Here is a 21,163-nt window from a genome sequence, read left to right as displayed (position 1 = left end):
TTAATTTTGTGATTATTTGAAATGGAGAATGTTTAACATTATTTGTGTCTAAACAACTTAAGTATTATTTAGTACTACTCTTTTTTTGTGTAATAGTAATTATGCAGAATTTGCAGAAATGAAAGAAGCATAGTTATTGAAATACAGATATTACAAGAAATCATATAATCAGCCTACGTCTTCAGCTTGTGAGGAGAGAAAAAAAAAAAAACTTAAATACCACAGCAGTTATATAAGAAAATATTATCCCTTGAATTCCTTTTTTTCTTCTTTTTTAATTTCTCTGAGGTGCTTAAAGTGAGGTCCACGCACAGTGAGGTGTTCTCTGATCTTGCCATCTGGAAAATCAAATATCCAATAAGCCCTCTATTGTTTGATAAAGTCCATGCAAAGGCATTCCAAACACTTCCTGTGGTCTTTGCCCAGTGTTATCACCCACTCACTGAGCCCCAGTTCACACCACAAACACACACACATGCACATAAACGCACACGCGCGCCACGCACACACACACATATCCTTGTGGTACTATATTCATGGGGACCCGTTACTGACGTAATGCATTACCTTGCTCCTTACCCCTACCTTGACCATCACAAACGAATGCCTAACTTCCTAACCTAAAGCCAAGTCTTAACCTTCAAAATCCATTTAAATATGTGGGGTACAGTGTTTTGGTCCCCACATCGTGGAAAACCCTATGAATATAGTAAAATGAGGAAACACACAAGTCAGTGCTTTATCTGTCGTACTGTATGTAGAGATCCTAAATTCATAGCTAATATACAGATGCATTTCATTTCCAGTAAATAGACCTTACATTTATTGCAGGTTTGACCACAGCTGTAATAAGCTACAGTTAGTGCTGAACACTGAAGGTAATATTCTGATAATTTACTCACATCGCATGCATCCAAAAGCCATTTCATTTCTCTCTCACAGTTCAGATTAAGGGTAATCGGTGCATGGCTTCTTATGCAATCCTAGATTTTCCTGGGATATTACAGAGTTCAGGGAGTGACATGGGGGGAATAATAATTATAAGTGCATGAAAATGATCTGGGAAGCAGAGGGAATTCATGCCATCACTTCCTTGTGTTCAGGGAAAAGGAGGCCTACTATAGGTGGCTAGTTTCTGCGACAGATATTTGGAGGACTGTAAATAGCATCCGTCCATTCTGCCTCGTTTCTATTTTTACCACCGAGCCACAGCACTGAGAACTGTGGCTTTAAGGTCCTTTTGTGAAAGTGAATCCATTAACTCTTAATGGACGGCCTCCTTGTGCACAGCTGCACAGCTGCACAGCCTTCTATATACTCACTAGGTGGCTGTGAACTATTTAAGCTGAGAGATGATGTGATCTTTATGCATAGAAAATGAAAGCTGTTGAGAAGGTGGCGGCGGCTGACCTGAAGAAGTGCTTGTGTCTTACATAATTTCCCAATACAAAGCATGTAGCCTGCTTCTGCTGCCAACTCTGTTGCTGTATTATCACTGCTTGTGTGAGCCCAAACATGCAGCTTCAAGATAACCTTGAGTTTGTTAGAAATTAAGTATTTATGTTTGTTTTCTTTTATTTAAATGGCTGCTGCACCTATGTTAGCAGTTACCTATGACCTCTGCGCACATGCGACAGTACAGATTAGTTCTCCTCAAGGTTACATCACCAAGTATAAAGACATGATGTAGAGTAAGCTATACCATATGTACTGCAGTATATATTGCAGGCCAACAGCATTTTACAGCTATTTACCATTCAATCAATACACCAATATGATGCAGCAGCATGTTCATTATCATGTTACTGTCCAGGCTGTGGACAAAGTTACATTTGTGAGTCTTGAAAATATACTGTTGGACTCAAGCCAGCTCTTACAATGAGTCATGCTTGCCCACTGTGATATCTGATATGGACTGCACTGATTAGGAGCAGCATATAAAACATACTGCAGGAACATACCGATGCACAGCTGTTAAGGTGAGCAGTGTTTTTTTCAATAGTGATTTGTCAAGGGAAGGTTTTTGCTGAGCATGCATGCTGTGTTTTTTTGTTGTTTTTTTTCAGCGTCGCACTGCTTCACATTCATACCGTTACATGCAGTCGCTGCTGGAGGTTCCCCAATTTAGAAACAGCCCTGTACTACTGGCTGTTGTGTCGGAGCAAGGGCACAGGGGCAGCTCAGAGATGAATACTCAAAGAGGTTATTTTCATTTATACCTAGCCTGATTTTTCCCATTGGCCTGGGTACTTTAACAAGTGACGTAGCAGACACAAGGGTGCTTTTTTCACATACAGACCAATGCCAGCTGTTATTCAGCATAGCAGAGTCATTTAAGTTGACATATAATAATACTTCATAGTTTGTAGGAGATTGAGGAATAGCATTCATTGCCCATGAAGAAAACTATAAGTACAGGAACACACTTTCCTGAAGGTGTGGTTTTTCTAATTTTAGACTGATCTTGTTATTTCGCTGATGAAAATCAGGATCCCGTGAAGCATCTATCTCTGTGCTTCTCAGTTTTTACATCACATAATTTAAATTCCCTTGTTTTGACCTTTGAAAGAGAACTAGCAAGTATTTGCTGGTTGTGACTAGAGGATGGGATTAGTGCATTTCTGCCCAGAACAGGGGTTATTGGGATTAAATCTTATTAAGATGTTTTCTCTCTTCTGTGATCTCAGTGACAGACTCCAGTAAATTGGAAATGTAAGCGACAAAGCTTGAGAATGCCATGTTTTTTTATAGCCAATACCTAAACCTGTCTTGTATGTGCAAGAGAGAATGTAAAAACAACCCCTGTCTGCACAGGATAAACAGCACAGTTTTGTTTGACCTTTGTCAAACCTTTGGACAGCAAATAGAAACTACTGGATGTTTGGTAGGAAAGAAATGCATTTAGAAACTTAGCAAACCTTAAAAATTGGACAGTCTAATAAATGGTTGGCAGTAATATGAAGAACATGTGATTTGTATTGAATGGGCTATAGCATACAAAACCACCAATATGGTCCTTTAAACTTAATGTTTTTTAACACACTATGTATTAGGAGAATGACTACATTTAAATTCAGGCAGTGTCAAAGCATGTTAACCACCCTCTGGAAGATTAAAAAGAGAAATGGTGGGGCAAACAAAAACATGTCAATTGTGCCAGTTCCATATATCTAAATAGTGCAAATTATAGCGGTATTGTGGCTGATTGAGACACCAATAGCACACTTACACAGGTGCTGTCACCTAAGTCTAATCTGACCATTTGTTAGGACTGTGCGGGTATGTGCAGACAGTGCTTGACTGACAGCTGCCTGACTCACCATATTTGTTTTGTGGCACCTGTCAGGGCAGGACAAGCTACACACTTATGATTATTTGTAGGTATTTGGTGACCTTGACACACCCCCAGAATAATTCTGCACAACTTCAACACAAAATGAGGTCTAATGTGAACGTGGTTAGGTTTTAGTTTTCACCAAAATTAGTTAAGTTAGAGCCGTACAGCTTGTTTTTGTTTGAGTAAATAGAAATGTTACTCAGTAGTAACTTTTTACCATGTGAATTATATACTATATATAGTATATACTATACTATAGGTGATCTTGCTACATAGTACACAACAGGGAGTGAAAGATACTTACAACTAAATAAAAGTTGCAATTGTTATATCGACTGTCATACAAATGACCTGTAAAGGCACACATATCTTTCTCAGTCGCAGTGCCATGTACAATGAAGATGCATCCACACCCACAATCTCAAACACACACACACATGCACGCACACACACCGCCTAGCACATAACCAGTTCAGTGGCCCCAGGGGGTTTCCTACTCGCTGCTTTCTCTGTCTGTGTTGTGCGACTGCGGACAGGGATCCAGGTTGTAGGCAGGCAGCTGACTCACTCTCAGGCTGCATGGTGGTGGTGTGTGGCGAGCTGTCAGTCCTCAGGGGAGCTCTCCTCTCTACCTACATCACTAGAGTAGGTAGGCAGTAATGACTGTGACTTCCATACAGCCTTAGACAGAGCTTGTCGCAGAAAAATACTGGTTATTTTGTGATACTAATGTGCACATGTCATCTGGGACTGGGAGCAAAGGGAGGTAAAGCGTGTGAGTCAGACATGGCACTGTGAAGTACTTAATTAATTTGTCTTCAATAATTTCTGTTAAAACATCCACATTTGTTCAAACAGAGAGAAACACTCTGTCTCCTCTCGCAGTAAAGCTCTCATTTGTTTCAACTATCATATCATATTCTTTTAAGAATGCTACATTTAATAATATAACACCCTGCAATTTACAGCGACACTACCCAGCAAGAAACCCCCACCACACAATGTCTGCTTACTTAATATTTTAGTTTGTGTTCATTCATGTCGGTACAAGCATGATATTAGTCTTACAAATAATGCCTGTAACATTACAATACACAACAACTAGCAGCCACTGGGAAGTATTAGTTCAAACAACATCCCTATGTTAGCTCTGCAAGCATTAGCAATTAGCCACATTAGTTACATAAGTAACTGAGCAAGTGGCCATACACTGCTGGCCATATAAGTATTACCATGAAGGTGCAAGCGACTCACCTCAAGGGATTTGATACTAAAAGATTTTAGGTGTAAACAGTGGATGGAGGTCTACATTAAGTTTTTAGTCTACATGTCTTTAGTGGTTCATGAGCACTGCCATCACCAGCATTTAGGGTTTCCCCCTGCTGTGCATGTATGTGTACAAACAGCGCAATCTACTTATAGTCAGACTTACTGACCTGCTTATGTTTTGTTATGTCCTTTGTCAACCTGTGTGTCAGAGAGCTTTTTTTATTCCGTTTTTTTATTTGCACATACATACGCATATGAACTGTTTGATAATGCTGGCAGTGACTTTGCCATGTACTTCAAGCTCACCCTGTGTCATGCCTCTGCTGTCTATCCTGTGATTTTTACACAACATCCCATAACAGCATTAAATGGATTGACCAGAAAGCTGTATTGTTCCTGTAATTTCGCTAGTCCGTGTACAATAAATAGAAAGCATCACTTTTTTTTTTTTTTTTTTTTGCATTTGTCAGAACAAACTGAGCTAAAGTCAACACATCTGCCCTTCAGACCGCCTCCCTGCTCATTTGCATAAAGATGAACTCTGCTCATCTCTCCTCTACTGTTGTAGTTCCTGAGATCTGTCCACCATCCACAGCTCCATTCTTTGTCACTTCTTGTCTCCCAGCTTGCATTTGAAATGAATAAGTACCGGCTGGCTGCTTTGTGTTTTGTTTTCACTGCCAGTGTAAGCTCCTTGTTTAAACAACATGAAAATTGGTCTGCTCGTTGGCCGAGTGTTGTCTGTAGTTTGTTCTGTGCGTATTTCTCCTCAGAGCCTCCCTGAGCCTGAATTTAAATGAAGTCAGCTGTTCCTTTTTCTGATTTAATTTGCCACCACCTAGGAGGACATTCATTACTTTTTTAAGCAGATACTATATTGTGATTATGAGCTCTTATGCATGGCTGACAATGGTTATCTATGCCATGTGCTAAGCCAATTTACCATCATACCCATAATAATAGTAGGGAATGCCGTAGTAAATGTTCTGTCAAATTGAAATATTGCTTTCAAAGTGTAGGCGGATAGGCTTGGATTCACCCTCTGGGATTATGTGGTGAGCTTGATGGGCCCAGATGTTTCCAGAGAAAAGAAACAAATGCTAATTACTCTGCATATCTCTAGGCATTGCACATAGAAACACAAGTTGTAAGCACCTAATATCCTCAGACACATCTCCTAACAGGAAGACTGCAATTTTTCTTTGCTAAATTCTCTTCATAATCTCACTTTTCTATCGTCTAATTTATTTTCATATGGCTGTGAGTCACAAACTGGTGTTGGGCAACAGACTTGTTACCATGGCACCAACTAGAGTCCATGTATTGTCAAGTATGTGAAATATTTTGGCTGTATTTTTACAGTCCAGTGCAAATCGAATAATGTTCTCAAGCTTTGCAAATATTGTGCATTATAGCAAAATTACCAAAATAAACCATGTCAACCTTGTGAATGGTATTTATTTTCACCTGGCATTTAAACTTTCAATAAAACTATTTAAATAGAATGCACCTGGTTTCATTTTGGGAGTGAGCTGAATACTGCAGTTGCTGACACTCCTTCCTCTGGCTTCTACAGGCTTATCTGTTCATGTGCCTATGATGCATTACTTTGAGCAGGGCAGACAGATCTGGGAGGGCCTGTAAGCTGTTGTAGTTAGACACAACACTCAAGAGACCACAGGCTCTTTGTTCCCATTTCCTCTACAACAATCCAGGGCAGAGTTATGGCAGTGTATTTTTTCTGATTTATTTAAGCACATGTGGTTTACAGCTGACAGGCTGCAGGGGCTGCAGAGAACAGTGTCTGTGGTCCAGGTGATTTGTCATTAGATGAGGTTCATTAAGGCTGGCAGCGTATTGTTGGGCTAACTACTGATGCGGAACAGGGTCATGAATCAGGCACAGACACAGCATGGCACACTCACAGTTGTGGTAATAATGCTTATAGATCACATTTCATTTTTAATTCCACTATGTTTCATATTTTAAATGTGTTTCCTGCTCCACATGCAAGTGAGTTAGTCTGGCAGTGCAAGAAAAAATGGGGGCTGTTCGTCCAGTGCCCTAAGATTAAATGCCAGTGATAAGATGCATTGGAGATACTGGCACATATTTAGGTTCAATGTATTATGTATATGAGGTTAATTTTTCTTTATAAGCTCAATAAACTGCGTGATTCCAAACTGTCAGTTCATTCAGTGTTTATACAGATGGTGGTTAAACTATCCTATTCCACTCTGACCAGATGTGAATTTTGAAAACCTGCTCTTAAATTCCAGCTTATCCAAAATGAAAGCTGGTTGACCTAATTTATGGTGTTACCAGCAAGAGCTGATAAGGATGAAAAGAGATTAGGTTTATGCATATATACTTACAGTTATGTCTGTTTGTGATGATTTCTGTGAATTGCTTTTAATGGGCATTTCAAGCTTTGTTTAAATGCTTGAATATTTAGTAAATATATGTGTAGAAGGACAAACTACCATACAGACGTTTGAAACTGATCTGAGCATTTTTATTCAGTTTGTTTAAAAAAAAAAATTGGGTTACTCAACACGCTAAAATATAATTTGCAAGAAAACTGTGATGCGACAAGGCCATGTGTTTGAATCTGTGTCTGAATGGGTTTCCTTCAGAATCTCCAGTTTCCACCCACAGTCCAGTGACATGCAGATTTTATGAACTGGTGACACTAAATTGCCTGTAGGTGTGAATGTGAGTGTGAATGCGGTTGTCCATCTGTATGTGTTAGCCCTGTGACAGACTGGCGATATGTCTTCTTACCCTATGTGTGCTGGGATAGATTCCAGCACCCTAAACAGGATAAGCAGGTGTAGAAAATGAACTGGATCATAGGAAAGTGGTGTAGAACATAAAAAAAGATTAATGGAAAACTAATCTAAGCTCACAGTTTTTGCTAAAATAAAAAAAATTGCTCTTATTGCATTACATTATGTGATTTTCCAAAGCAAAAACAAATTACTTGTTCCTTTGCTCTTGACCCAACTTTCAAGATTTTATTGATGAGATATTGTTCTAACTAACAAACTTACTAGTCTCTGGTGGAGGTAATGACCTGATAGTTTTACAAATGACGATGCTCACTATACCCAGAACGCACATTATTGTACCTTTCCACTTCAGAAGGTTTAATAAATCTTATGTGACATTCAGTCCTCTGACAGAGTGGTGTCAATGAGACTTAAGCTCAAGGGGGACATTTCCAAGCTGTTGATTTTGATGAATCCCATGATTTTTTTTTTTTTTTTTTTTTTTTGCAGTGTTCTTTTTCAGCCCTTACAAATGTGTGGCACACTTGTGAGGACTTTTCATTTCAATGGGATCTTATAAGAGTGGTGCCAATGATTGTTGCTCCACAGTAAATGTAGGAAAGGGTTGGGTGATTGCTCATCTTTACAAGGCTCTCTGATAAACAAACTTTTAAGGAACTGACTTATTAGACTCAGTGAGAATGCTCAAATAGATTTCCCCTTCACCCCTGTATACATACCAAGTGTTTTGCTAAACCTTACCTACCTTACATGTGCTGCATTCAATGTACTGTAACTAATGTTTACACTGTTTGTTCAAGCATAATCACAAGAAAGGTACACTTTGAAAATCCTGTTACACTTACCTTTATAAGATTACATGTGAGAAAGAAAGAGATAAAAGAAAAAGAAAGATACTAGCATGATTTGCTGGTTAAGACTTGGGACTGGTTGACTTTGACTTTGTCTGACATTTGTAGGCCTCAGTGGGCCAGGGAACCTTGACGTTGAACGGACTGGTTTTAGACAATCATCAACCTTTTCTTTCTTCACCTATCAATGATTTGAAGCTTGCTTCTTTTTCATTTGCCTTTAATCATCCTCTCTTTGGTATAATTTATTTCCTTCTCCATCCCTTGACCTTTCCACATCTTTCTACTGCTCTAACCCTCTTCTGCCCTTTCCTTCCTGCCACCCTGATACACTTTTCCTCTCCAGCTGGGTTTGTGAAGTCGCCCATGTCTGAGACTAAGCTTACGGGGGACACCTTTGAGCTGTACTGCGACGTGGTTGGTAACCCCACTCCAGAGATCCAGTGGTGGTATGCTGAGATCAACCGCGCCGACTCCTTCAAGCAACTGTGGGACGGAGCCCGCAAGCGCCGGGTATCTATCAACACGGCCTACGGCACCAATGGGGTCAGTGTGCTCGGCATCACGCGCCTCACACTGGAGGACTCTGGGACCTATGAGTGCCGGGCCAGCAACGACCCCAGGCGCAATGACCTCCGACAAAACCCTGCCATCACCTGGATCCGTGCCCAGGCCACCATTTCGGTGCTACAGAGTGAGTGGTCTATGTCCCGTAGTACCTAGATGGTGAACGAACTACAGTACCAATCCCCTGTCCCAACCACTCCAACCCGTAAAAACCTCTCAAGAGCTCACCCTCACCACAGCAGTCACTGGCCAGGCAAAAGTAAAACAAACACCAACCACGTTATTTATTCATATTCATTTTTTAAGTTGCTTTTTATAGTAGTAAAAATAGAAAAAAATATTTTAATTGTCTAAATCCCTTATGCCAGTGGTTGCTTTTCCTGTTTGGTTTTCATTAATATTAAATTTTGTTTGTTTATTTGGTTTGGAAAATATTGAAGTTCTCTTCCCCTGAACTCAGTAAACTCCCTGTCTCTCCCAAAATCCCTTGAGCATCTTGTTGTAAATAACCACAAACCCAGGAACTTTACCCAGTCTCTATCTACATTTCCCTCTTTCCTCCCACACCAGACCTTTGTTCTTACTGTCTCATGTGTCCTTTTACAATATTCTGATCATTATCTTTTTCTCTGTATCCTAATTTGATTCATTTCCTATTCCTGGATTTATTTGTGATACTTATTCCCTTAACATTATGTTGTGTCTTTTGCGTTACGTGGATTGTTTTATTTACTTCAAAGCCCTGCCTGCGAAATGCAGTGGTAACCTAGTGGCGCTTTGAAGTAATGGTGCTTTGATTTGGCTTTCTCACTCTGGGCGCAGTGTAAATGGGACTGTAAGAAGACACAAGGAGGGATCCGTTAAGGCGATAAAGAGTGATTCCTGATGTCAGCTCCTTCCTGATAAAAGTAAACATTTTCTGCTTTCAAATTTGTGTGTGGTAATCCAGATAAAGGATAACACCACACGAGGGCCTTCGAGACAGAGATTTCACCTCTACAAAAACAATTACTCTGGACTTGCCTGTGCAATGTATAACCTTGTGCCTTCTCAGCCATTAAGCGTGTGACTGTGAATCAGTAATGACATTATATCCTTTAACCCTCTGCTCTATGCACACTAACATTCAAACAAACTGATTTTCAACTGGACTCCTCTAATCTGTGCATGCTTCAGTGCTCTGCCCACTGGAGCACAGGGAGATGTGGAATGTTGTTAGTCATAGTGAAGCTCTCTGAGAAGCTTAGAGGAGTCTGATCATTGCTGCCTCCTCCGATTGGGCTGACAAATTTTAACTTCTGGTGAGCACTATTGGATTAGGTGTCGGGTTGATGCAATTTCAATTCTCATAAGAAGTGCAGTAGACAGCAGCTGTTCACTTGTTTTATTTAGTTGTTCCCTACTTTCGCTCAAACTGCAATTCAGATCCTAACTACATATATTCTGTCATTACTGAAGAGTTAATGTTCTTTGCATATACATGTAATATCCAAGTTATTACATGTATATAACAGGCTATACATAATAGCCCATTGATATGAATGTATAGTTTGTAGCTGGGGAAACAAGTCTGATTGTCTTGTTTTGGCCTTCTAGTTTTGCTTAATTTAGTTTGTGAATGTGAATCGCTCTAATCAGTATACCCCAAATCAGTATATGTATATATGTATATGGAGTATTTTATTCCCATTAAAGAGCTCTTTAATAGCTATTCTATTTGGCATTTGGATTTTGAGTAAATGCAACTTTAATGTTGAACCCCCCCCCCCCCCCCCCCCCCCCCAAATAAAGGAAAAAAACAAAAACCCTCATGCATGTATATACTTAAAATGATCCTGATACCCAAATCTATATTTTGAGTATGAGACTATCAAAAAAATTTTGTGTCCAGATAAAGGAATAATTCGACATTTTTGGGAATACGCCTTGTTGTTGTTTTTTATGACAACAGTGATACCACTCTCAGGTAAAATGTTAAATATAAGCCATGTAACAAGCAGCAGCTGGTTAGCTCACCTTAGCATACATTTTGGAAACAGGAGCTAGCCTATCTCTGTCCAAAGGTAAAAAGTATAGCAACACATTTACAGCTCAGTTTTCCCTACAAAAACATTGTGGGTTTTATTCTTGGCCGCGTGCAGTGATTTCCTAAACTGGTTTCCTAGTTGTTTTCCCCTGTTTCCAGTCTTTATGCTAACCTAAGCTGCGAAGCTACTGGCTGTAACTTAATGTTTACAGACATAAGAGTGGTATTGATCTTCTAATCTAACTTCATGCAAGAAAACCAATAAGCATATTTCTCAAAATGTTGTACTATTGCTTTAACAAAGAGCGGCAGCTGTCGTCAGCTTTAATTTATGCCAGTTACATGTGATTCCAATGGTGACAAGTTTTCATGCCAGAAAAAAAAGCATGAATGTCTGTAGGGACTTCTCTCTCCACTCCTCCATCATTGTTGAATGTTACACAAAAATATGGTTAAATACACTGCTTCTGTGTTGTACCTCCTTTTCCACACCCGTATGGAATCTCTTGACATTTCCGTGGATGTCGTCTGTTCAGCCCTATTTTGATTAAATGGCTGTTTGGAGTGTAATTCAACGTACAAGTGGACAGAAGAGAAGTATAAAAGTGGGTTAGGGTGCAGGAGTGGTTTGAGGGGTTTGTGTGGATGATTCTCAATTTTTATTTTCCAGACTGGAAAACTTTTCACCTTTGGAATTCATCCTGACCAACATGAATTCAAGCTAAACACAGCTGGTTTCTTTGTCAAAAAGCAAACCTAAAATCTTTTTCTGCTGCTTTTCAATGAATGGGTGTTTCATACTCAAATACATGTTGCATGTTGTATCACTAATTACACAGATCTCAGCTGATTTTGAGTACAGACATACTGTACCCTTAAAAGCCAAGTCACTGTTTTGAAGTTAGCACGTTTGTGAGACTTTGCTTTCTAAAACCCTCATAATGGTATGTGAAGCTCTACTGTTACGTACTGCAAAGTAACACAAATGTGTGTTGTTCTAAATCGGACATTTGAATGTAATGAAAATTGCATATCCTTGTTAAGAATGAGTGGTTCAAACCATTTAGCTCAACCACGTGCTCAGGCCCACTGTTCTTTCTGTGCCAGCACAGCTACTGGCACCTCTCTCTGGAGTACACCTCTTGTATTGTAATGTGCTACAAATTGAGCCCTGCCTTGGCTTTTACAATGACATAATGCTCCCCTAAATATAGACCTTGCCAAGTTGGTTACTATGTCTCAGCTGTTTTGTTTAATTCATTTCAACCATGGCAAAAATGTAAGATGATGTAAAAAAAAAAAAAGGAAAACATATTTGTACTGATAATGCAATAATTTAAAAAAGTAACAGTCCTCATTATGTAATATTTGTCACTTAATTGGATCAGTCAAAAGGCAGAACTGTAATAGAGTGCCAACAAGAGGAAAGGGGGGAATCAGGTTTGACTACATCTTGAAACATTTAGAGCAGCATTTTATATTTGGTTACATTCTGATATGGTGACACATTATCCAGCAGTTACCACATTTTAAGTTGTGACAAGGTGTCCTACAAACAACCTTTTGGTTAAACTGCCTGTGGACCACTGTGCCGTGTTTGCTAAATGCTAATTTATGTACCTCATGTTGTGTGTGTACGCATGTCTCAAAGATACTATTAATAGCACGTGTGGTTCTGCTTGGTGGGGGAGAGAGAGATTTAAGGGGGGAGGGGAGAGATATCCCCTTAGCTATTGAGTATACAGAATAGCAGGAAGAAGGTGCCATGAATGCTAATAGAAGTCACTTGCCAGTCTCAGCAGCCCTTCTTTCCCCTCTCCTCCCTTTTGCCTTGCTAGCGGCCTTGCAGCAGCAGCAGCAGCCCGTAGTAGGATTATGATGCTTCTCCTCTCTGCTCCTCCCCTCGGGGGCTCCATCGTTGCCATGGTTGGCCCGCCCTGGAGGAGGAGGAGGAGGAGGGGCAGGGCGGAGGAGGCTTCCTGCTCACTACTCAAGGCAGAGCAAAGGGCACCTCGCTCTCAGATGACACCTCCTGCTTCCCTCAACGTCCTTGAGAAATGGACCCTGGTATTGTTTAGTAACCAGTGTGCTTAGCAGTCTAGAAGCTGAAGTAATTTAGGTAGTCATTCAGCAGTAATGTAAAATGTCAAAGGACTGTACAGTGTTATATTAGTCTTTAGCCCAGATCTCCAAGTACATGGCTTATTTTGCCTCTACACTATATTCTGATGACATTTACATGCAGGCTTAGGGTAAGGCATATTTAAGAGCCCATCCACTTTCCTCTATTATGATGAAACATAAAAATGAGTGCAGTTATAAGCCACACTGTATCTTCTATGTGTCAAGTATCCTCAAGGAGTCTGCGTGACAGTTCAGCACATTAAGAGGATTGAGAAAATCATTTATGAATGCAGTGCTGTGACCAAGAGCTAGGTGTGAAATAGGTATAATCAATCAAATTCATTTTTGATCCAAAGGTTCCTCTTGTGTCACTGATGTGTAATACCATAGATCATCAGACAAATTAAGCATTCACGTGCTCAGCTTCAACCAAAAATAATACTCAGTACATTTTTACTCAAAAGATAAATGGTTGACACAAGACATTCCTGCTGTTTCATATACTTATTATGTGTTTTATTTATTTGTTGTGTGCACTTTTGTCTTCACTTCATAGACCCCCTCCTACACAGATTGTATAAAAACAGCAAACAGCCTACAGCTACTACAGCATGGGAGGGAGCATTAAACCAGCATTGAGCCCCAGTTCTGTGATAAGGTTTGACTGTCTCTGTCTTCCAGAACCAAAGATCAATGCCTCTGATCAGACCATCCTGTCAGCGGACTCCTCTAGCAAACCAGTTACCCTGCAGTGTAACCTCACAACTGCCCACACTCCCCACAAGGAAAGCTTCTGGATGAAGAATGGACAGGAGATCCTCAATACAAGGACAGAGCAGAGGAACACATTATACAGGTAACAAACAGCCTCGCCTCTATGTAGTAAGTGAGATAATGTGAAATATTTTCCAGCAATGGAAAATGAACAAGAAATCATCTACAATTTGTATAGTTTTTTGTTGTTTTTTTATGTAAAATGAAAATGGCCATGCAAGTAAGGGATAATCTTGGACAGTCATGTCTCGGTCTCAAACAGTGGAAGTCAGGAGAAATACTTGTCAGAAAATGCTGGAGAACATGAGCTTGCTGAGACAAAGACAGTGCACTGATTGGCTCTAAGTTTAAAATGGGAGTAACTCAGGGTTGCTTTTCTGCTTGGCTAACTAACTGTTGGTAGTTGCTTGTAAATGGGTCAGACCACAGAGTTGCAGACATTTTCTATTCTATAATAAGTAGTCAGTGGGTATGGTTTGTATATTTCCCATAGACATGGGAGAGACAATAACTCATCAAAGCTTGATTGTTTGTTCAAAAAGTTACTGAGGCAATTAATAAACATATTTTAATACATTATAACATAAAATGCTTAATCATGAAGACATGACTTGATTAGGTTCTTAGAGCACCTTGATCTTGTGGCTGACAGTGTGCTATCGATGACTGTACAAATGTTATATAGCACATTTCATTACATTTAACTGCCAGCAAGCTGCCACAAAATATCACTACATTGTAACTCTGAATTAGAAATGTATATAGCACATCACTGCCCTAAAACAAATGTTTAACTATACCTATGCATCTAACTAGAAAAACTCTATCATGGCCTGAAGAACCAACTAGTTGTTAGTTCCTGCTGTCACACAATATAACCATTGGAGCACAAAGCTTCTGTCGCCCCCGTAGACTTACCACAGACTCTGCCTAGCCACAAGATAAGACCAATTGGTCACTTCCTTGTCACATTACATCAGTAATACTCTGAAGATTACAGCTAAAATGCCTGTGGTGCCCTTCCCTGCAGAATCCAGAGCTGCTCTTCCGTAATATAACAGCATAATGCCAACATGTTGTCTCCCATGGCCTTGGAGGCCCCAAAAGCTTTCACTACTGTAGTCCAAACTAATTACTAGAGTTTAACTGGAATTAGCTGACTTTATTTACTTGATTACTTGCAATTATAGTGACTGGTAAATTCAAATTTTGGAATAAGTTGGTGTGTTGTATGTTGTTGCAGAATCACTAAACCACGGGCAGATGATTCTGGAGAATACATGTGTGTTTACACATTTGACATGGCACCAAATGCAAATGCAACAATTGAAGTAAAAGGTAAGATTCATCTGTGATATAGTGACAACTGAACTTTTGTAACATGAATGCTACAAATATCACTTAAAAAAAGATTTTCATCTAGTACGTTCTCAAATTCTGAAAAAGTGAAAACTGTAATTTTAGCTCACCAAGTGATGACGTTATAATGTTGTCTGTGGTTTTTTTGCTGAGAGATGGAGAGATAAAGGTGCCCTAGAAAAGTTAACCACCTAAAGCTGTGTACAGAGAGATCTTGTTGACAAAGATGTTTGAATTCATCCAGTGCAGTGGTGATGACAGGGAGCATTCCTGAGGCTGTTGTCACTCCTGGCTTTCACTGAGAGGACAGTCTAGCAAAGTGGACAGGCACAGCACATGCTCACCAAAACACGCAAACACTAGGCTCGCAAGGAGGCATCCTTCGGCGTGGGTATACAGAATTAAACGAATGGTTTAACGTCTGTAAATTACTTTGTTCTCATAGAGCTGAGAGTGGTTAAAACAGATAAAGTTAACTACACTCTATGTAATAGCTGAAAAATCTAATCAAAGAACCACTGTGTTGGTTTCATTCAAGCTGACAGCGAAGCCATCGACTTGAATTAGGAATCTTCTCTGAGAAAGGGCAAGTGAAACCCTGTTCAAGAGAATCTTGGCTGTGTGTAGTGCTTAAGCCAATTTGCCGTGGCATGGCTATGGTGCATACTGAGCATGCCCTGCCTCTTATTCTGTGGCTGTCTTCAAGCGCTGCCTGATTGCGTAACAGGGGTGATGACCGTGTGTGTTCTGTTTTCACTGGGTTGTGAGATGACGGGACTCATCGCCATTCCAACTGAAGTATCCTAGCCATCACTAGACTGCAGGCCTGTGATTGTTGAGGCTTGCTATCTGTCCCCTGGAGAAAAGACTCAGTGCTTTAACTAAACTAATGATGCATGATTTTGTCCTTTAAATAGGCCTACAATCCAAAAAATTTTAAATAAAAGAATGTTTTGACATTAAGAGTAGGAACCAGTGCTGGATCTAAACAAAGGCATTTTTCAGTTCTTAAATGTTCTTGTGATTTTCTAGAGGTGTTTGAGATCTTCTGTGACCCAGGTAGCAAGCCCACTTTTATGCTAGCCAGCTTTGCATCGTGCTTCTGGCAGCAGTTCACTGAGATCCCTCGCCTACAGTGTCCTTGGCACACTCATCCTTGCAGGACTCAGCTCAGAGGCAACAGATGGAGGGCTCTGTGATGTTGTAGGATTAAGGCTCTGAATCCTGTCCCAGCCATCTCGGTGGCGGGAGTGGAGTTTATTGTCTGTGATACTAAGCTTACCGCAGATACATAGTTGGTACCTCATATTTCTCCATTTTTACTACATTTTTAACATGTCTCTATGAAGATGTTTTGACATTAATACGAATTATTTCACATTATTCTAAAGAAATACATTTGACTCTCTGAGTATGCAATTTTACATTTAATAATCACAACATGCAGCTATATAAACATAAAATGTGGAAAGTTTTGATTTAATGGCTCTTTAACCTCTTAATGTCATCTTCCCCTACCTTTTTCTATTCTTTCTGACAGCCATGACCTTGCTTCTCTTCACACATCCCTCTCACATTCATGAGTCACTTTACCTCTGTCTGGCACACACAGATTAATAATCGCAGTAATCGCAGTCAGGAGTGTGAAATAGAGGTTTCTGCCTGTGTTTGCGCCTCTCTGAGGGCTGTCTCTGTGCTGTCAGTCACTGACGTAATACAGTCAGGATAAGGCACAAATGAGCTTGGCCACTCCCCTGCTCAGGGAGCACGTGTTCACCGTAATTAGAGTGGGGTGATGTCACCAAAGAGCTCAGACCCCTCCTGCTCTATTATCCATGCACTACTGAAAAATGCTCACTCCAGGCCTCTCCCTTATCCTGCTTAATTGCATGGAAGGAATTATTGTAATTTTGAGGATTAGTGGAAAAGCAGGAACTGTTATCGTCCTGATGTTGTTCATAGTTAAATGGAGAATCTGTGTTTCACCTTTGGGAAAGACTCTGTTCTTATTGCTAGTTTGACTGGGCATCTGTTGGAGTGCTTTATGACATATTCCTGAATTTATTAAATTCATAACCTTTGTGTTGCATTTTTATTATTGCTTCACTGATTAATAAGAGCCAGTTTACACCATTTTACTTTACTCAAAATCTCTTCTGTAGAATTCACAGTGGAATTATTTTGAATGGGAACATCTGGAGGCTCTCATATCATACTGATCCCCCTCCTCCATGACCTCATTATGAATTGTATTGAAATGCTTTTGTCTATCCCAGAGTGGTATTCCTCTCATAACAAGGTTACTCTGCAAGCATTCAACAACTACAGCCCCCATAACACCTTGCCAAAGACTAATGGGAGCTGTGGCTTTTAAATGCTAACTAAATAATTGATGCTACATGTTAAAATGTTTGACACCCATTTACCTTGGACTACGAGATGAATACCTTCATATCTTTTAGCCTTTTTTTTTTTTTTTTTTTTTTTTTTTTTTTTTTTTTTTAGAAAGAATGATAAAAAATAACCCTATTAGTAGATTGTGGAGAGGAAAAAGAGGATAGCCTGGGAATGTAGGAAACATGACACACACACACACACACACACACAAATTCAGTAACTTCTGTGTGAGGTACTGAATGATAAAATAACATGACTTAAGTAAATGGTGCAATGCGATTTATAGGATTTATAAAAAATATTTGAAAAGAGCCCACTAAGCTTCTTCTCGACTGCAACAGCTTGAAGTTATGATAATTTCAAAAGAAACTGAGCTGCATCGGAGAACCAACCCTGCTTTAGAGACTCTTAATTACACTCCTCTCTCTTATAAAGACATCTGAATAACACAAATTATTACCATAGCCAGAACAGCCAATCATGCTTCCCTTATTCATGCCATCTGGTAGGAGTTAAAACATTCCTTTGAATGCTTTACTTCTGCCAACTCAGCTAATTATCATTTTTATTTATTTATTTTACCTTCCCAGCAAAACCTGATATCACTGGCCACAAGCGAAGTGAAAATAAAAACGAGGGGGAAAATGCAATGATGTACTGTAAGTCTGTTGGTTACCCACATCCCACCTGGACATGGCGTAAAGTGGACGGAACATCCTACACGGTACATGTACAGTTTTATATATGCGTGTGTAGATAGACTCAATAGAGGCCATGCTATATATCTACTCCAAATCAAGCATTATGAGCATGTTCTCAATGTAATTAACTTTTAGAAATTGTCTTTGCTTTCCAGGACATTGACAACTCTACTGGACGCTTCTTCATCACTAACAGGGACAACTACACAGAGCTGAACATATTAAACCTGGATATAACCACAGATCCTGGAATATATGAATGCAACGCCACTAACGCGATCGGAAACACTGCTGAGACCACTATACTACGAGTGCGCAGCCATCTTGCACCGCTGTGGCCTTTCCTGGGTGTGCTTGCAGAGATTATAATCCTAGTAGTCATCATTGTTGTGTACGAGAAACGCAAGAGGCCAGACGACATTATTGATGGTAAGAAAACCTTTTCTCTCCTACTAGCAGTGGACACTAAATGATAAACTATCAAAGTAGACGTTACATTATTTATGTTCAAATTACAGCATAGAATTTCAAAACCTTGAGACTCTCAAGTGGTTTTGTCTGGTGTTTGATCTTTGTTCTAAAAATATTGCAATATTTTAAAAATACATTAATGTTCATACTGCCCTGACACTTGGTGGAAGAGGTAAAGTTTTAATGACGATAAATCAGAAATTTCAGCAAGTATTTTACCCAAAAGGCCAATAGCTCTAAGGTCAAATGTCATCTCCAGAGGATAGTATCAGATTTTAAGCTACAGGCTTGTTTACAGATGCAAGTTAACTTTTCAACCACCAGGTTGCATCAGCTCTCAGATGAGATGTGTAGTGGCTAACTGACTATCAAAGCACTTGCCTCCTCGACTCTTGACTGGTGTGATGAAAGAGGAAGGACATTGGCATATATATGCCACATATTAGATGCATGCAAATATATGACCTTTATAGATGCACATTTGGTAAACAACAGGGGGCTCACAGCTAACCTTTCCAAGAGTTTGCTATTTCTGTGCTGTACTAATAGCAATGGTAACAGCACATTTGTTTCCTATGTTTATGGAATAACGAATTCATAAACATGTGGGGTTATCAGCCTGTAGCTAGAAAACATACCAGTCCCAATATATAACTTAATTGGTCACTATTCTTTTCCCTTCCCCCTTCTCTCCAAATGGCAACATTATCTAAATGGGTGGTAAGTGAGAGATCCTGCATGGTTTCAGAGATTTTTTTTCTTTCTGTCAGTTTGTATGTTTTTACGACCCTACAGTCCATCCAAAAACATTATGATCTTTGCTTCGATATTGCAGAGATTTTAACACCAGTTAAGATAAAATTAATATCTCTATTCATTTCCATTTTCATTGGGTCCAACCCATTAAGCGTCACATTTCCACAGGTGATAGTCAAATGTTTTGATGGATGCTGGATAAAATTTCGTACATTTCTGAATCTTTAGTGATGTTAAAAGCCCAATTTTTTTTAAGCATACAGTATAAACTATAACTATATAGATAAAATTTTTGTTTGAGTTTGAAAGTATGTCAGGAGTCCTAATGTCACCAACAAAGTCAATTGAAAGAAGTGAAGAAAAAAAATATAAGATCAAACCTCTAGGTTTGGGGCATTCCCTAATATTCAATTGTACATTTACATATCAACACCAACAACATGCCTTGATTCAGTTTTTCAGTTATCTGTGGCCCCTGCTTCATCAGTTTGCTGATATATCATTTAAAACAAAATGTTTGCACCCTCAAGTTATAAGTGAGATTCTAATTTATGAAGTATAAAGTAAAGTCAAGATAAATGAGTAAATAATTTGTATGTGGTATCTGTGATATCAGTGCACTGTTTTCAACCCCAGACTTCATTTGTGACCGAATTTTGCAGCTAGACACAGTCAATAGAACTTTTTGTACTTTGCTCAAACAATAATGGTACTGTGTTCCTTTCTTTCACATGGCCATGGCACCATGGTGACAGAGGTTACTGTGGATTGCCTGCGTTGGCCAGGACATTCTTATGAGACAAAGAAGTATTGGGCTAAAACTGGGCTGTACTTGGGCTGTACTCATTGACCTCTCTAAGACATTTTCAAGCTCTCCATGTTACTGCCTCAAACAAATTGAGCTTACTGCTTTTTGATCCAACTGACTCAATTAAACACACTCTAGATGGGCGGGTAGACGGGCAACATTAAGACTTTAAACCGTGCATGACACTTTTCCTAACAGGCCTAATCTGTAACAAACCGGTACTTGCTCCATTTAGGAAGAACAACTATTGTAATGAATACTCAAATGTCTGTCTGACTGTATCTTACTGCATGTTTTTAATCTTATATACAGAATAAAAAAAACAATGTACTCTATTCAGGTCAGTGCAATTGTAGTATTACAGAGCAACTAAAACCTTACAGGGCTCCTACTCTGGTGGTCAACTGAGGTTACACTGAAGCATCTGCAGCTTTGGACTGACTATTATGCCTAAATATCAAAACCACATCTAATGCGAACCAAGAAATGCAAAAGTGAACACAGGAATGAAAAAACAGAATAAATATAAAACAGAGAAATAACTACAGAGAGTAAATTCTGTATTAATTTCCTCATTACTCTTTGTTCACTTTGTCAAACATTTAAGAAATGTATGCATTTATTTAAATGTTTATTTAATTTTAGCTCTGTCAAATCTAGTACCCTCTATGCAAGTTCAGTTTTTCCGCTTGATGAAAGAAGTGGCCCATGCTTCAGGAGGAAGACAAAAATCACATGATAAGAATGTGATGAGATGAGAAATGTCTAGAAAGCCCAAAGGCACCAAAGGTTCTGTCTGACCTCTACTCATGTGGCTCTGCCTTCTTTTGATTTTGGAATGAAACATGAACACAAGCAAAAATACAGAACCACAACAGTCGCTCTCCTAATATGAATCACTCCAGCTGGGCAACAGTTGTATGCCACACTC

General features: G+C 39.4%; 1 protein-coding gene across 2 annotated transcripts in view; it reads left to right on the top strand.

Moving 5' to 3' along the window:
- The window catches only part of nptnb (neuroplastin b), a 28,696-nt gene that overhangs the window by 2,134 nt on the left and 5,399 nt on the right, over positions 1 to 21,163 (top strand). Inside the window, exons 2-6 of one of the 2 annotated variants that reach the window (XM_071488279.1) lie at positions 8,596 to 8,943; positions 13,648 to 13,822; positions 14,984 to 15,078; positions 18,087 to 18,220; positions 18,353 to 18,626. In XM_071488279.1, coding sequence (XP_071344380.1) covers positions 8,596 to 8,943; positions 13,648 to 13,822; positions 14,984 to 15,078; positions 18,087 to 18,220; positions 18,353 to 18,626 — 1,026 coding nt within the window. The remainder of the gene's footprint in view (positions 1 to 8,595; positions 8,944 to 13,647; positions 13,823 to 14,983; positions 15,079 to 18,086; positions 18,221 to 18,352; positions 18,627 to 21,163) is intronic. The other variant, XM_071488281.1, reaches the window with a different exon arrangement.

This window comes from Trachinotus anak, unplaced genomic scaffold (genome assembly GCF_046630095.1).
Source record: "Trachinotus anak isolate AG129_WGS33_773 ecotype Australia unplaced genomic scaffold, CSIRO_AGI_Tana_v1 ptg000011l, whole genome shotgun sequence".
Taxonomy (NCBI): domain Eukaryota; kingdom Metazoa; phylum Chordata; class Actinopteri; order Carangiformes; family Carangidae; genus Trachinotus; species Trachinotus anak.
Note: the sequence above shows the minus strand (reverse complement) of the source record. Positions and strands in the feature narration are given on the sequence as shown.